We start from the raw sequence: 18,780 nt of genomic DNA, 5'->3' as shown, positions 1-18,780 counted from the left end.
AGTGCCCATCTATAAAAAGGGAAATAAAAACAACCCAGGAAACTACAGACCAGTTAGTTTAACTTCTGTGCCAGGGAAGATAATGGAGCAGGTAATTAAAGAAATCATCTGCAAACACTTGGAAGGTGGTAAGGTGATAGGGAATAGCCAGCATGGATTTCTAAAGAACAAATCATGTCAAACTAATCTGATAACATTCTTTGATAGGATAACGAGCCTTGTGGATAAAGGAGAAGCGGTGGATGTGATATACCTAGACTTTAGTAAGGCATTTGATACGGTCTCGCATGATATTCTTATAGATAAGCTAGGAAAGTACAACTTAGATGGGGCTACTATAAGGTGAGTGCATAACTGGCTGGATAACTGTACTCAGAGAGTAGTTATTAATGGCTCCCAATCCTGCTGGAAAGGTATAACAAGTGGGGTTCCGCAGGGGTCTGTTTTGGGACCGGCTCTGTTCAATATCTTCATCAACAATTTAGATGTTGGCATAGAAAGTACGCTTATTAAGTTTGCGGACGATACCAAACTGGGAGGAATTGCAACTGCTTTGGAGGACAGGGTCAAAATTCAAAATGATCTGGACAAATTGGAGAAATGGTGTGAGGTAAACAGGATGAAGTTCAATAAGGACAAATGCAAAGTGCTCCACTTAGGAAGGAACAATCAGTTTCACACATACAGAATGGGAAGAGACTGTCTAGGAAGGAGTATGGCAGAAAGAGATCTAGGGGTCATAGTGGACCACAAGCTTAATATGAGTCAACAGTGTGATACTGTTGCAAAAAAAGCAAACGTGATTCTGGGATGCATTAACAGGTGTGTTGTAAACAAGACAGGAGAAGTCATTCTTCCGCTTTACTCTGCGCTGGTTAGGCCTCAACTGGAGTATTGTGTCCAGTTCTGGGCACCGCATTTCAAGAAAGATGTGGAGAAATTGGAGAGGGTCCAGAGAAGAGCAACAAGAATGATTAAAGGTCTTGAGAACATGACCTATGAAGGAAGGCTGAAGGAACTGGGTTTGTTTAGTTTGGAAAAGAGAAGACTCAGAGGGGACATGATAGCAGTTTTCAGATATCTAAAAGGGTGTCATCAGGAGGAGGGAGAAAACTTGTTCACCTTAGCCTCCAATGATAGAACAAGAAGCAATGGGCTTAAACTGCAGCAAGGGAGATTTAGGTTGGACATTAGGAAAAAGTTCCTAACTGTCAGGGTAGTTAAACACTGGAATAGATTGCCTAGGGAAGTTGTGGAATCTCCATCTCTGGAGATATTTAAGAGTAGGTTAGATAAATGTCTATTAGGGATGGTCTAGATAGTATTTGGTCCTGCCATGAGGGCAAAGGACTGGACTCGATGACCTCTCGAGGTCCCTTCCAGTCCTAGAGTCTATGAGTCTATCATATGCACATATTTTACAGAAATATTCTCTCTTAGCTTCAGGCCCAACTTATCAATGTCGAGGACAACATAACTTTTTTGTGTGCTGAGGATGGGAAGTATAAGTTAGACTTAAAATGAAAACTTAATTGCAACATGAACTATGGAGCAGCTGCTACTTGATCCTAATATATGTACACAGATATTTTTATTTTGTTCTTTGCCAAATACAGTTGTCTTATGTGCAGCCTGCCTCCATTTCCCTGAAAACAACCTTATTAAAAATTATGAAAAAAATGGAAGTATAACCATCATCCAGCATAATATTAAAAATAAGATATCTTTAAGAAATGTATACTTCTATCAATGATGCTCCAAGCTTACATATATTTAAGCACATCATTAAGAGCTACAAAACTCTACAAATATGGTATATATCAACAAATAAACAGAGGTTCAAACCTTTTAACAGCATCCTTTTTTTGGCTATCTATTCCATCCCACCACTTCGAAAAGTAAGAGATTTCAGACCACATGAACTTCCTCTTGTTGTCTTCTTGCAGTTTTACCACCATGTTGTTTAGTATATGTTGTGTCTGATCTCTAAAGTAGTCATCAAAAGTCTTCAACCAACCTAAGTCAAACATAAGAATACATGGCATAAAATTTAAGTTTAAATGGTCCTATCTGAAGATTTCATCCCATCAGAAAAAGCGTTAGTTTTAAATATTATTGTGTAGCATTCATTTAAATGTTCAAATGTTTCATACTATGGGCTATATTGCAGTGCTAGACTTTCATAAGCAATAGGAATCCTCCTAAGCAGTTTTAGAGTGTGTCTATTTTTTGGCTTTGGTTTTACAATTTTTATATCTTGGTTTTTCTTTAAAAAAACATGCTCAACTTAAAAACGTAACATTCCAGCCAGTAGTACCATATTTACATAAAGATAAATTGTCTAACGGCTCAGTTACAAAGAAGTTTTGTAATTTTAGCATAATCCATGATGAAGTAATTGAAAGGGTAAGGAGTTTGGTTATAGTGGTGGGGGAACACAGAAAAAAATTGGAAGAAAACACAGAAAGAAAAGGTTTAAACAGAGAAGGCTTGAAGCTTAATATTTGAAGCAGAAATGACCACTTAAAAAAATGTAAGCACCACAAAGAAAGAATTTAAACTATCGAACCCCTGTAGCCTGCACTGCCTAGAAACCTTCAGCTACTGCCTCTTTTTGGTGGGACATCACCACCAAGGAAACACACCAAGGAAATAAGTTGCCTGGGCCCTAGGCAGTGTGATTCCTCTCAACCACTCCCCCATCAAGGCTTAAAGGACAGGGAAGACGTTTCCAATAGCTCGCCCATCCGTTTGCAGAGAGGGGATCTGAAAAAAAGCCAGCAGGCCACACTCCCTCCCCCTCGCCCCCAACGCTTAAGAAGGGAGGAGAAGTACACTCAAATCCTCCTCTTCTCTAAAAGATTGGGGGGGGGCCTGGATTAAAGATGCCCCTGCTTCACCCTACATCCATGGCTGGGGAGGAAGGTAAAGAGCCATGTGTTTTCCCCTAGAAAAAGGATGAAGAGGAACGTAGCCAAGCACCAGTGACTTATGTTCTATGGCTTTTAAGAGAAGCTAAATACAGATACTGAGGGAAAAGATTTATTGCTAAAGGTAACTGAGAATGGAAGATGTGCTTTGTGGATGCATATCAATTCTACCAGCATAAAACATGAAGTGGAGAGTGAGGAAAAAGGATGCTCTGCAGGAGGAGCTTAACCACCTGCTTAGGCCTCAAGTAGGGTTCTGAACAGTCAGGACGTACATTATTTAAATAGAAAATTGCCTGTCCCGTACTAAATAACTATAGGACGCCTTTTATCCAGTATTTCAACATAATAAAAACTGGCTTTGCATAATGATATTTTTATTATTACCTTACCTTCCAATGATACAAAGTTTGCAAAATTAGACAATTTAGTAATGTAGAATCAGTCCCATGATTTACTGAACCGATGTACCTACAGCACAGAGGTTCCCAAACTATGGATTGCGGCCCCCTGGCGGTGGAAGCAATAAGGTTATTGGAGGGCACGAAGACCTGATGGAGCGACACTGAGAGGCTGGAGTCAGGAGGGGACTCTGTCCAATCAGAAAAGCAGACAGTCTGTGCAGATGGCCTCAGCTGCCAGAACCAGGGTCCCTGCCCACCTCGCTCCTCCACTGCTGCAGCTGCCACCAACCAGTAATTATGCTCCCCTGCTGGGGGCATTGGCAGAGACTCTGTGAGCAGGAAATGGAAAGTTACATCCAGCAAGTCACCTGATCCCCCTGCCAGACAGAGCCCCTTCCTGACCCTGGCCCTTCAGCACAGCCCCAGGGCACACAGCCCCATCCACTTGCCCTGCCAGACAGAGAAGGCACAGTGACAGCAGACAGGGAGACATTTAAGGGCTGGAGTCAGCAGAGAGCCTGTCCCGCAGGGGGCCATTACTCACAGATGCATCCTCCGCTCCCCTCCCAGTCCTGCCCCTTCAGTGCTCCCTTGTTCAATTCCAGAGCTGGACCCCAGCAGTCAAGATAGTCTGACTGGCGCAGGAGGGTTCCTCAACTGGCACATGGTTAGTTCTCCCCACCCTCTGTGTTTCTGGGCATCCCACCCCTGGCCCTCATGTCTTGGGTACTCCTTCCCCAGAGGATTACTAAGAAAACAGCCCTGTATTTTTGAAATACAATGTTGGTAATCCTAGAAGGGAGGGAATCTTGCCATGAGATTCTTAACCCACACCCCGAAGACCCTACGAAAGTGCACAGGGAAATATTTCATATCGCTCCCTTTCATGCTCCTAGCAGGGCCTGTGGTTTCTTCACCCTCTCTCCCAGGAGTGAACAAGGAAGGGCGATGATCTCTATCAACCTAGAATACAAGTAGTCTCTTCTTTTTCCTGATGTCTGTAGCAGCAATGCATATTGCTGTATAGTGATGACAAAGGAAGGCAACAGGTGACTCTGGAATGAAAACAGCAGCTGCAGAGCATCCCTCAAGAGTAAGCAACAGATGAGAAACTTGTCTCTGTAATGTTTAAACACTAAAGGGGATTTTTCATCGAAAACCCACAACTCAACACACTAGTCCCATACTGCTCTGGCACTACTAGCATTAAATAATGCTTCAAAGCCAGCAGATTAATACAAAAGAGTATTTTAGTGTGTGATATCAAACAGAAAACCAACTATCCAAAAAAAGCTTCCTTTATACTAAACAGATCTTCTCTGTCCAGGTATTCAGATCCTATATACTTATCTTAATGACTCAATTTTTTTTTTTAAATAAAGTTTTACCTCTGTCAGTATTGCAAAGCCAATACACTTTGCAAAAACAAGGTAATTCTTTTCCAGCTCACATATGCAAATTGTTAACTAAGTTTCAGATGCAAAACTTTTATTATTGGTGATGTATGATAGCCACAAAGACTAAAGCTTGACTTCCAGGTTTCAGATTGAGGGTATGTCTGCACTACGGGATTATTCCAATTTTACATAAACTGGTTTTGTAAAACAGATTGTATAAAGTCAAGTGCACGAGGCTACACTAAGCACATTAATTCGGTGGTGTGCGTCCATGTACCAAGGCTAGCATCGATTTCCGGAGCGTTGCACTGTGGGTAGCTATCCCATAGTTCCCATAGTCTCCCCCGCCCCTTGGAATTCTGGGTTGAAAGCCCAGTGCCTGATGAGGCAAAAAACATTGTCGTGGGTGGTTCTGGGTACAGCCTCACCTCTCCGTCTCTGAAAGCAGCAGACAACCGTTTCGCGCCTTTTTTCCTGGCTGAACTGTGCAAACGCCATAGCACAGCAAGCATGGACCCTGCTCAGATCAAGACCGCAACTGCGGACGTTGTAAACACCTCACACATTCTCGTGTAGTCTATGCTGAACCAGGACCTGCAAAGCCAGGCGAGGAGGCGGTGGCTACGGCAGAGCAGCGACGAGAGCGATGAGGACATGGACCGAGAATTCTCTCAAACCGCGGACCCCTGCGCTTTGGAGATCCTGCTGGTAATGGGGCAGGTTCTAGCCATCGAACGCCGATTTTGGGCCCGGGAAACAAGCACAGACTGGTGGGACCACATAGTTTTGCAGGTCTGGGATGATTTGCAGTGGCTGCGAAACTTTCACATGTGTAAGGGCACTTTCATGGAACTTTGTGACTTGCTTTCCCCTGCCCTGAAATGCCAGAATACCAAGATGAGAGCAGCCCTCACAGTTGAGAAACGAGTGGCAATAGCACTCTGGAAGCTTGCAACGCCAGACAGTTACCGGTCAGTCGGGAATCAATTTGGAGTGGGAAAATCTACTGTGGGGGCTTCTGTGATGCAAGTAGCCAAAGCAATCATTAAGCTGCTGCTACGAAAGGTTGTGACTCTGGGAAACATGCAGGTCACAGTGGATGGTTTTGCTGCAATGGGATTCCCTAACTGGGAGGGGTCGACAGATGGAACCCATATCCCTATCTTGGCACCGGAGCACCAGGGCACCCCGTACATAAACCACAAGGGGTACTTTTCCATGGTGCTGCAAGCACTGGTGGATCACAAGGGATGTTTCACAAACATCCACGTGGGATGGCCAGGAAGGGTTCATGACGCTCGTGTCTTCAGGAACACTACTCTGTTTAAACAGCTGCAGCAAGAGAATTACTTCCCAGACCAGAAAATAACAGTTGCGGACGTTGAAATGCCTATAGTTATCCTGGGTGACCCAGCCTACCCCTTGATGCCATGGCTCATGAAGCCATACACAGGCAGCCTGGACAGTAGTCAGGAGCTGTTCAACTACAGGCTGAGCAAGTGCAGAATGGTGGTAGAATGTGCATTTGGCCGTTTAAAGGCACGCTGGTGCACATTACTGACTCAATCAGACCTCAGCCAAACCAATGTCCTCATTGTTATTGCTGCTTGCTGTGTGCTCCACAATCTCAGAGAGTAAGGGGGAGACCTTTATGGCGAGGTGGGAGGCTGAGGCAAATCACCTGGCCACTGATTACGCACAGCCAGATACCATGGCAATTAGAAGAGCACCCCATGAAGCGGTGCGCATCAGAGAAGCTTTGAAAATGAGTTTCATCACAGGCCAGGGTACGGTGTGACTGTTGTGTTTGTTTCCCCTTGATGAATCCCTCCCTTGATTGACTCATTCCCTGTAAGCAACCCACTCTCCCCCTTCAATTACAGCTTGCTTAAGGAAATAAAAAGTCACTATCTTTTAAAAATCATATTCTTTATTTAAAAGTCTTTATACAGAGAGAGAGAACTGACAAGGTATCCCGGGTGTGGTTTGGGAGGAGGATAGGAAGGAAGGAAAAGGTCACTAAAAATATTTCGAAGTAATGACAGCCTTTTGGTTGGGCTGTCCACAGAGGTGGAGTGGGCGGGTGCACGAAGCCTTCCCCCACGCATTCTTACACGTCCGGGTGAGGAAGATGTGGAACATGGCGAATGGTGAGGGTATTACACAGCAGCTTCAACGGCACTCTGTGACCCTGCTGCTGTTCCTGAAGCTTCACCAGACGTCAGAAGATGTCAGTTTGATCACACAGCAGCCCCAGAGTTGCATCCCGCCACCGCTGATCTTCCTGCCTACACCTCTGATCTTCCTGGCGCCACCTCTCATCTCGATCATCCCTCCTGTCCTCACGTTCACTGGCATCTTTCCTGTAATTTGATACCACGTCCTTCCACTCATTCAGATGAGCTCTTTCATTGTGGGTTACTTCCATGATTTCCGAGAACATTTCATCTCGCATCTTTTTTTTCCTCTGCCTTATCTGAGATAGCCTTCGGGATGGAGTAAGGAGGCTTGAAAAATTTGCAGCTGCATGAGGGATGTAAAAAAGGGAGAGAAGTATTTTAAAAAAGGTACATTTTACAGAACAATGGTTATACTCTTTCACGGTGAACAACATTATTCACCTTACATAGCACATGTGATTTCACTACAAGGTCGCATTTTGCCTCTTAATATTGAGTGCCTGTGGCTCTGGTGTTAGAGAGCTCACAGATGCAGGTCCAGGCAGCAGAATTCAGCTTGCATGCGGCCACGGTAAGCCATTGTCTTTCAGCTTCTGCAGCCTTCATATACACAGTGCCCTCCTTTCTCAAATACCAAGCAAATCCCGTTCAGTGCTGCTTCTTTCCTGTTAATGTGCAGCAGCAGAAACCACTCCCACATCCAATTCTCTGAGATGATCGCTTTACCCCTCCCCCCACCGCGTGGCTGGTAGGAGGGAAGATCCCTGCTAGCCAAACGCGAAAAAGCTCAACGCCATTACCCCCCTTCTCTCCCCCCGCTTGGCTACCTGCAAGGAAAGATTTCTTTGAAGCAACAGGCAAACAGTCCAGTAGGAATGGCCATCTCTGTCCCCTTAATTAAATTCCTGAATTTCAACCAGGTTACCATGAACGATATCACTCTGCTGAGGATAACACAGTGAGATAAAGAACAGAACTTGCTTGAATGCCAGCAATCACCGGGACCATACGCAGCTAGGCTTTGTCATGCAATGATACCAGATTACTTGCTACATGCATGGCGTGGTCAAGTGTCCTACCATGGTGGACGGAATAAGGCTGCCTTGCCCAGAAACCGTCTGCAAAGGCTTTTGGAGTACCTCCAAGAGAGCTTCATGGAGATGTCCCTGGAGGATTTCCACTCCATCCCCAGATATGTTAACAAACTTTTCCAGTAACTATACTGGCCGCAAATGCGTTCCAAGTCCTCAGGGCAAATCAATCATTAAAAAACGCTTGCTTTTAAACCATGTTTTATATTTATAAAGGTACACTCACCAGAGGTCGCTTCCATGGCTTCATTGTCTGGGCTACTGGCTTGGGAGGGTAATTCCGTCTGGGTGAGAAAAAGCTCCTGGCTGTTGGGGAGAACGGAGTGCTGTGTGCTCTCTGCAAGCTCATCCTCCTCTTCACCCTCATCTTCCTCATCCGCAGAATCCTCAGCCATGGCTGACATTACCACCCCAACCTCGGAATCCACGGACAGGGGTAGGGTAATGGTGGTGGACCCCACTAGAATAGCATGCAGCTCAGCGTAGAAGCGGCATGTCTTTGGCCATGCCCTGGACCTTTCATTTGCTTCCTTGGTTTTCTGGTAGGCTTGTCTGAGCTCCTTAACTTTCACTCTGCACTGCACTGAGTCCCTGGTGCGGCCTTTCTCCATCATAGCCTTGGAAATTTTTTCAAATGTTTTTTCTTTTCGTCTTTTGGAACGGAGTTCTGTTAGCACAGAATCCTCTCCCCATATAGAGATCAGATCCAGTACTTCCCGTGCGGTCCATGCTGGAGCTCTTTTTTGATTCTCAGGAGACTGCATTGTTACCTGTGCTGATGAGCTCTCCACGCTGGCCAAACAGGAAATGAAATTCAAAAGTTTGCGGGGCTTTTCCTGTCTACCTGGCCAGTGCATCCAAGTTCAGATTGCTGTCCAGAGCGGTCACAGTGGTGCACTGTGGGATACTGCCTGGAGGCCAATACCATCGATTTGAGGCCACACTAACGCTAATCCGAAATGGTAATACTGATTTCAGCGCTACTCCTCTCATCGGGGAGGAGTACAGAAACCAGTTTAAAGAGCCCTTTATATCGATATAAAGGGCCTCGTTGTGTGGACGGGTGCAGCATTAAATCAGTTTAACTCTCCTAAAAATCAGTATAAATGTGTAGTGTAGACCAAGCCTAAGTTTGCAGAGCTTGCGGGGGGAGGGGGACAGGGAGAGACAGCTTTTTACTCATAAATTGAGTAAAATAGATTTTTTTAGGTCACAGAGGGAAAAACAAAACCACCCTCAGTGCCAGTTTTCAGAGTGTAATAGCACTTCTATGGTTTCCTTACGCAGCAGCATCTCTTTAAAACCTCAACTATGATTATAGCTAAGCTTTTTTTAATCATATTTAAAATCTAGAGGAATCACTCCACAATTCTAAATTTGAATAGATTTACTAGTAGGGGCCCTAAGCTGTTTGACAGGGTCACTTAGTGGAGGGAAAGTACATCTTACAAGAAAAAAGTAATTAAAATAAGACTGCTTAAAAACTAAATATAAAACATACAAATTGTTTGAGATTGCAATAGGTTAACAAAAGTAGACAGTGAATTATTATATGCAATATTTGCAAAGAGACTGAAAGAGGAAAAGTAACAAACCAGAAAAATGTCTTATTTTCTCTAACTTGCTACTTATCAGAGTTGTAATTTGCTGTGAACAACATCCATTCCAGAGAATGTTTTGTTGTGGAAGTTTTCATGCAGTAGGAAGTGGGTTCAGAATTATTAATTGATTTTCCTTTCACATTTCAACAAAGACAAATATTTCAAAAGATATTTATGTGAACCAGCATACCACTAGAGGATTATGAATTAACAACTGTTTACACCATGAAGTTCTTCTGGAATAGTTACAAATATTACTAAGATCCCTTCTAGTCCTATGATTACCACATCACACAATTAATAGAGAATGGATTGAAAGATAGCGTGTTACGCTTTTACCTATACACAGTAAAACTGGCACAATATAACAGTAAATTAGCTTTTATAGATGCTATACAATAGAGTAATCAAGAGATTGTTGAATTATATTTTAATACATTAATGCAAAATGTAATACATTAATATGAGATCAACTAAAAAAAACAAACAAGTAGTGTGTATTCAGCAAAAGAGGCTGTATGTCAGGTATTACAGAGGACTAGCAGCAACCCTTAAAGCATTGTATAAACCATCTGGCTTTAACTAGTCCTTAAACCCTCTCTGTAGCTCACAAAACTAAACATCCAAAAGCCCCTAAAAATAGAACTAGAAATATTCCCCTTGAATTTTTGATAGTACTGGGAATACTGACAAGCACTCCTAGACTTAGTTACAAACCCTCGTAACTGTCCCTTTTCTGAAATTCTGGAAACATGTCTTACACTTTCTAGTATTCTGTAACTAATCTTGGACCCTACTATGTCCATCCATCACCAGGTCCTGTGGGTAACATAAGGAAAACAAAGTCCAAAATATAGCAAAATAACTGCATTGCCAACTCCCTCACTTCAGATCTAGAGGAATCAACTAAGGCACAGTGCCTGGAGACAATATGTACTAAGGACCTGTAGCAGCTCTGCAGATCTCAGACACTGGGACATTTTTAATTAGAGCCATAGATATAGACAATGGATTGAGCTGACATACCAGAAGAGGGCAGGAACACTAGCAGCACTGTAACAATCAATAATACATGGACAACCTTTACATCTGTCGCCAAAAGAACAGTTTAGTAGATATTCAAAATGATTTAGCCCTATCTGGATAGAAGGCCAACACCCTTCCAACATCTGGAGTATGGAAGGACATCTCAGGACTCGAATTACATGATTCTGCAAAGAAAACTTGTTGGTAAAAGATCTGATCCAGGTGAAACCCAGAAGACATTTTAGGAAGAAATCTGGAGCGTAGCCTTAAGGAAAACTTGTCCTTGTAGAATATTGTGTAAGGAGGCTTGACGGGTTCCCCCACCCTTCAGGGTGCTGCCTGGAAACGTGTTATCACTAAGCACACCTGACCCAACAGTCACTTAAAATCTTTTGTAGTTAAGGAGTACGGCAGAAAGGGATTTAGGGGTTATAGTGGACCTCAAGCTAAATATGAGTCAGTGTGATGCTGTTGCAAAAAAAAAGCAAACGTGATTCTGGGAGGCATTAACAGGTATGTTGTGAGCAAGACATGAGAAGTCATTCTTCCGCTCTACTCTGCGCTGGTTAGGCCTCAACTGGAGTATTATGTCCAGTTCTGGGCACAGCATTTCAAGAAAGATGTGGAGAAACTGGAGAGGGTCCAGAGAAGAGCAACAAGAATGATTAAAGGTCTTGAGAACATGACCTATGAAGGAAGGCTGAAGGAACTGGGTTTGTTTAGTTTGGAAAAGAGAAGACTCAGAGGGGACATGATAGCAGTTTTCAGATATCTAAAAGGGTGTCATCAGGAGGAGGGAGAAAACTTGTTCACCTTAGCCTCCAATGATAGAACAAGAAGCAATGGGCTTAAACTGAAGCAAGGGAGATTTAGGTTGGACATTAGGAAAAAGTTCTTAACTGTCAGGGTGGCTAAACACTGGAATAAATTGCCTAGGGAGGTTGTGGAATCTCCATCTCTGGAGATATTTAAGAGTAGATTAGATAAATGTCTATCAGGGACAGTCTAGACAGTATTTGGTCCTGCCATGAGGGCAGGGGACTGGACTCGATGACCTCTCAAGGTCCCTTCCAGTCCTAGAGTCTATGAATCTATAATATAAGAAAGCAGATTATCTAGCAAATAAAACAAAAACGCAACCTACGCTTAACGTACTAATAAAATGGATATGAGCAGCAATTCTCACCCTAAACGTTGTTCTAGGCAGTTTGCAGATAGTCTTGAAGGCACGCTGCACTTGCTTACAGCTTAAAACTCCAGATATTCCATTCACGGGCTAGACCACCCTCTAGCCTGGGTTCAGTCCTTTTGTTTCTCAGTTGTTTCCAGGAGTCTTCTTTCTTGGGGGGCAGGGGAAGTCAGAGAAGAATGAACCACGATTTCACTCCCCTGCCTTAAATAGTTTTTGCGTATGGCAGGAATCCTTTGTCTCCCAGTTTGATTCCCATCCCCCTTCAGTGGAAAAACACTAGTATTATCATGGAGTCCGGTACCAGCTGACTTGGTCACACGTCCCTGTAGGGTCAGACAGCCGTAACTCAGTGGCTATTTGCAGTGTCCCCAGAAAGGCTTCTCAGGAAGGCTACCCAGTGAGTGATTAGCATCTTTTAAAGACCTATTGTTCTCCCTAATGACCCTTCCCAGCAAGTCATCTAGACTGATTTCACTGTGTCTAGTGGGTGTTCCCCAGATGTAAACACATTTGTAGCAGATGCAGACAATATTCCTTACTTCAGATATGAAAATTCATGCATACAAATAGGATAATCATATTCAGTAAATCATAACCCTTTCAGTGATACCTCACATGATCTGTCCTGTATAAAATACACCATAGTTAGGCTATAATCATATTATGACAATATTTCTATGAAGAATATGGGGCATCAATGTAATAGGCACTAAGAAGGCTCTTCTCAAACAAATACAGTAAGGAGCAGATCACCATTAGGTCAAAAGGAGTTTCCATGAGATTTTTTTTTAAGAACCAAATTAAGATCCCAAACTGGGATGGAGACTTTCACCTGAGAGAAAAGATTTTTCAGACCTTTCATGAACCTTACAGTTGTAGGATCAACGAATACTAAGAACCCTCACTCGTATACAAAGCTATGAATTAAGGCAGCCAAAGAAACCTTGAGAGAACTAAAAGGCCCATTTTCTTTAGTTGCAGCAGCTAATCTAGAACAAAAGGAAGCGAGGCAGATTCAGGAACAGCTTTCTGGAATTCACACCAGTGTCTAAACTTTCTCCACTGACAGACTCTTCTGTTATTTAATAATATCTGCTGTACCTCTGCAGAACAGGCCAAGTCTAACCTTACAAACCATGGAGGAGCCACATTTTGAAGCAGTGATTACTCAGTTTGTGATGAAGCAGTCAACCAGTGTACTGGGAGAGGAGCTGAGGAGTGACTGGAAGATTTATCACTGGACAAAGAGGTAGGTGAAACAGATAAGGAAACCATGCCTGCCTTGACCACATCTGGGTTATTAAGATAACTCTGGCCTTATCCTATGATTCTGTTCACCTCTCTGAGAATCAGAAGCTTTGGGACAAATGTGCGGAACAGCTACTTTGCCAAAATGAAGAGCAAAGTATTCCCCAAGTAACTGCAATCTTAACACCCTTCCCTCCCCTCCTCCCCCCAACAGAATAGATGGCAATTTATTTGTAGCTGTGGCAAAGACATTCACTTTTGATGATCCCCAGGTCTGAAATACGCTGACAAGAAGCTGGGAATCCAACTCCCATTTTTAGTCTTGGGAAAAACACCTGCTGAGAACATTGGCTGTGACATTTTGACTGCCCAGGAGATATATTGCTGAAATTCCATGCAATATTTTATGCACTAGTTCCATAACCTTATTGCTTTGGCAAAAGGGGAAAAAGAACCTTGCTCCTCCCTGTCAATTGATATAAAACTCGCCGGTCATGTTCTCTGTCAGAACTCTGATAGACATAAAACAAAGGCAAGTATTTCTGACCACTCTGAGATCCAATAGGTTGATGTGGAGGGTGGGTTCTTGGGGGTGACCTTCTGCTCTGTACTGTTAGGACGGGTAGTGCACTTCAATGCTCTAACAAAAAGATGCATTCATGCTTACAATTACCACTAGTGTTGGTTGGAGGAAGGGAACTCTCACCCCTCAATTGCCATGAACCTTCCACAAGTCTCTGGAGTGTTTCACCTATTGAGGAACTGACACCTGTTTCTCTGGACTTTGTTTGCATGATGAGTAAACTGATCTGAGCCATCACTGGAAACAGCAAGTCTTTTGTTCTGTCACAAAAGTTCAAGACACCATCTAACTTAGAGGTTGAAGACAGTTTTTACTCAAGTCTGGGGGCTCCCTTGACTAGTTCTGACACGGTTTGATAGAATCATCAATCTGTCCATGCCAAGGAATTCAGGGATGCCAGAATAAATTGTATAGCCTGTACAGGAGTCACTGTGGATTTTCAATTGAAGACCCAAGTCCAAGAACAGAGAAAGTGCTTTCTGCATGGAGCTCAACATTTATTGATACAACCAACCCTTGAACAACTAATCATGGGAATACTATGATCACCTGATAATGCAGGTAGGAAGCCACTACAGACAGAACCTTTGAACACACTCAGAGCTGAGGAGAGACATAATGAGAGTACCTTGTACTGAAAATGATCCTGACCTATGACAAAACACAGGAACCTTCTGTGGGACAGTTGTATTGCCACATGGAAAGATGTCTAAGGTCAAGGGTCAAAAAACAATCCCCTGCACTGAGAGCAGGAATTATAGCTGTCAGAGTCACCATTATAAACTTCTGAGACCTCACAAATTTGTTTAGGTGTCTTAAATCTAAGATTGGTCTCCACTCCCTCATTCTTCTTTGGCCTGAAAAAGAACCTCAAGTAGAAGCCTCTTCCCTTGTGTTGAGCAGTGAATGGCTCCATCACTCCTATATGAAGGGAGTTCATTTCTGGTCTTAGTCAGAATTCAGAATGGGGTCCCGGAAGGAGAACAGGGAAGGTGGGTGAGAAGAAAGGAAGTAAAATGGATTGTGTAGCACAATGATATTATTTGCAGCACCCATTTCTGAGATATGTTCCCATGCTTGCCAGAAATGAGTTGGTTTCCATGTGGGGGGAGGCAGGCCAATCGTGGCAGCTGACAGGCTAAACCCTTGACCATCCTGTCAAAACTGGCACTTTGAAGACGAAGCCTGCAGCGAACTTTTGGTGGGTTAGAGGATCTTTCTCTGGAACCCATGTTCCTTTCTTGGAGCTTCCAACAGTCTCTAAATGCCAGAGAATTGCACTGGGGGTGGGGGATCTTTGAGCTGGTGATCTACTAAATTCTCTTTTGTTCACAGGAGTGCAGATACGTAATGAACATAACATGATCCTAGAGTCTTTCAGTACAGGCAATGTGGGAAAGAGTGGCATCCAGGGCTGCTTCACAAGAGCAATGAGGTCCCTGGACTTCTTCCTTGTCTCTTCAAGACTGATGAAACTGAAGGGAGATTTCCATCACTGTTCTGTCTCTTCTTCCTTTAACAAAAGAGCTCCAACCAAAGAGGGAGGTGGATTAAACAGTACTGGGGATATATCAGAGTCCGAAGGCCATGTGGTTCTTGATACTCTGGTGCAGCAGTCACTAATAAGTTCTTCAGGTACCTAAAGTTTTGTGGTACCAAGCAGACTTGTGGAACTGAATAGAGTTGCAGCACTCACTAAAGTTGTGACAACGCAGACTGCTATGCTCATCCCTGCAGGATGGTACCAAGTGTTTTGAGCGCTCCACAGACATCACTGACATGCATAGAGGCTTAGTCTTAACATGATTCCGAACAGCCTGAGAGGGTACTGGGAGAGAAGTTAAGGCCGAAGGTACTGATCTATTGCACTTGCTCTGACCATTTCTGACAGACTGTACATACCAGGGCCTTCTCATAGTCATGCTGACTTTTCAAAATGCTGCAAGAGCTTCCCGTCTTGGTGGTACCAGAGGAGTCCTTCACCTCTACAATACCAAGTCTTGAGGTCTAAGTCTCTGAGGCTGCTGACCTGCTCAGAGAGCAAGGTCTTTTCTTAGGTGGATTCCTTAAGAAGCAAGTTAAGCTCCTCTTCTTGGAATCTTTAGAAAAGGATCTGAGACTTACCTCTTTCTAGGAAAGTGCTGTGCCAAGGTCAAAGCGATGTCAGAGACCTCAGGAGACTGGTGTACAGGGAGATTTTCCTGACCTTACTCCCAAATAGGGACAAGGGGAGTGCTCCATGATTAATAGTTACAGCTTGATTTCCTGGTTCTATCATGCCATGAATTTGAGGACTACACGAAAGTCACACTTCTGTGGAACACGCAACTCCCCTAGGCAGCAAATGCACTTAAGAGTGTCCTTCGCTGACTGGGATAGTCTCTGTACATTTCAGGCAGCATTTAAATCCTGGTGAACCAGGCATACCGCTCAAAGGGGGGATTTCCCCAGAGGCAATAATGCAATCTTCAAGAAACTCACAAATTAACCTAATTAACTAATAACCAGTAACTAAACTAAGCTAATCCAAAATCAGCAAGCAGCCACGGTGCAGATACAGTAAGCTCCATCCCTGACCAAAGTGGAGGAGAAGGAACCAAGGGTGATTTGCCCAAGAAGCCTGATGTATCCTTGTCCTCCACACCATGGCTATGAGCAGCGCATGAGTGGGTTGAAAGAACACTGCTAATGAAAATCTATGACTGAAGGCGTATGTGGCACACACACCTGTAGTAAGATGAGGCCCTGAAACAAACTCATGTTAGAGGCCCAGTCTGAGGCCTGAAGCCTGAACCAAAGTACTTCCAGGCATTGCTAAGCTGAGCTGTGAACCAGAGGCAGGCCCCACTCACAGAAGTTGGCAAGAAGAGGGTTGCTAGAAGCAGGTGCATCCACACATAAGTGCTAATAAGAGGAACTTGTGACAAGATGGCATCAGAACACTCCACAGAGATAATGAAAAACAGGCAAATGCATCTTAAAGACTGGGTCAAAAGAACAACATGATGGATAGATTTGTTTGAACCAGCATGTAATGTGAGAAGTAGCACTCTAATGAATAAAGGGGCTGCACCTCAATAAGTCAGGAGGGATGAGTAATCTGTTCTGCACCTGCATAAGAATAGGTCTGGAAGTGCACATCATCGCCCATCTTAGGGGGCAGTGGAGCATCCCGCCACTGACTGAGCTGTGTCCATTGCCGGGGGCACATATTCGTAGTATGTCCTGTAGAGTCTATAGGAAATTATTACTGTGCTTAGTTTGACAATAAACCTGGCTGGATGCCTTTGTACCTTACTAGAGTCTGTGGTCTTTGGAGGTTCTCTTGGGATCTGCGGTGTCAGCTACCTGCACAGAGCTGGGGCAGCACAGAGAGGGAACACACGCAGCCAACTGTTATCATCGAACAAGAGCAGAGCCCCACACCAGTAGCTACTAACCTAAAGTGCAGCACCCATTGAGACACTAATCAAACAACATCAGGGAACTATGCCAAGACAAGACCAGGCTTACACCAGAAAAGGTTTGCTAGTATTCCTTCTACTGTAGATGACAGACAGACAGACTAAATAACTAAATACATAAAGTGTGTTTTTGTTAATTGAGCTTATGCCAGTTCCCAGAGCAAAAAAAGCTATACCAGCAAAAACACTTTTTTGGCAGTATAATTGTGTTTACACTTGGGCTTTTGACAGTATAAAAATGTAGCAAAAAAGAGAACAACACCTCTATGCAACATTACTATCCCAGTAAAAGTTTTTAGTGTAGACCTGGTCTTAGCCTGCATTGCTGAACCAGCAACTTTCCATTTGTATCCAAATGGAAATGTCGGTCTGCACTGTTAAATTGCTTAACTGGTAATTGGTGTTGCTTTTGTGGTTTTATGTCAGGTGAAGTTTGTGGTAACCTTAAACTTTTTAAATAATACAAACTTTTTTTTCTGGAAAGTACCCTCAACATACCCCTGCACAGGCCTGCACCTCCCAACTTGCCCCAACTTTCAATCAAATCCATGCTTGTAGTATATTCAGCAGAGATAGCCCAGGCATCAGGTTAAAGCACTTCATAAGGAATATAAAGTTTTAACATAACAGATATTGTTTCTACTATTCCTGTTTCCGTCAGCTCCTCTCAAGATCACAATCCAGTCTCCATCCCCTACTTCAAGTCAGAAATAGTAAACAAGAGAAAAAGAAATTGCCTAACATCTACTGCTCCGGCCATTTTTCATCTTATAAACTAAGTCCCAGGCCAAAATCTAAGCACAGGTTACTTTCTCATTTTCATGATGTTTATTACCATTGGTAGCCAATACGGTTTCTAGCTACATCACAAGCAATATTAAATATTTTTGTGTTATAATATTTTTGATGATTAACTGATGCTTCAGAACCTAAGCTTGCATTTTAAAAGAATGCAGCGTTCCTAACCTTCTAAATGAGACTCTACCATGCGGTGCTGTCTGCGTGAGCCTGCACACAGCCTAAAAAAAAATAAAATAAAAAAAAAAAGTGTTCATTGCCTGCCTCCTGCATTCAATGGATGGTTAATATGAAACCAAAATATGGCCATTTAAAACATCAACAATGTTAACTTTTTCATTATTGATTGTTTTAGCAGAAACATCAAAATGCATTGTGTGGGCAGCATGCATGGGGTAAGGGAAAAAGGCGTTCATGCAAGAGGCTTGTCATTCCTAATCCTAATAATAAAGCTTGCTTCAAAGAGAAGATTGACATTATACATAACTTGAGTACTTTATCATTTATCACACTAATGCACCCAAGACACTTTTCTTCTATCTAGTGGGCTGCCCATTTCTCCTTTTTTTAAGATCTTTAAAGTCATTCAAATTCAATTTCAGTGAACCTGAGAGTTCAAACATAACAGTACTAACAGCTTCCATTGATCAAAGTAATTTGTACAAGAAATTTTTTTATAATCTTGTGCTTCTATCGGAATTAAATGAATAAAAAAAAAAACCACACTTTTGAATTTCACTTAGAGGACAACTTCCCAAAAAGCAAGACAGCTTACCTCCTCAGAAACGTGGCACTTTTCTCTGTCAAATATACCAAACTAAAAAGTGTACCACTAAATTTATCAACAATCCACAGCATGTAATCTT

At 43.1% G+C, this 18,780-nt stretch overlaps 1 protein-coding gene across 2 annotated transcripts in view; it reads right to left on the bottom strand.

Moving 5' to 3' along the window:
* The window catches only part of MAN2A1 (mannosidase alpha class 2A member 1), a 200,208-nt gene that overhangs the window by 140,758 nt on the left and 40,670 nt on the right, over positions 1–18,780 (bottom strand). For both annotated transcript variants that reach the window (XM_050945620.1, XM_050945619.1), the window contains exon 4: positions 1,846–2,017. In XM_050945620.1, the coding sequence (XP_050801577.1) occupies positions 1,846–2,017 (172 nt within the window). The remainder of the gene's footprint in view (positions 1–1,845; positions 2,018–18,780) is intronic.

This window comes from Gopherus flavomarginatus, chromosome 3 (assembly GCF_025201925.1).
Source record: "Gopherus flavomarginatus isolate rGopFla2 chromosome 3, rGopFla2.mat.asm, whole genome shotgun sequence".
In the NCBI taxonomy this organism is placed as follows: domain Eukaryota; kingdom Metazoa; phylum Chordata; order Testudines; family Testudinidae; genus Gopherus; species Gopherus flavomarginatus.
Note: the sequence above shows the minus strand (reverse complement) of the source record. Positions and strands in the feature narration are given on the sequence as shown.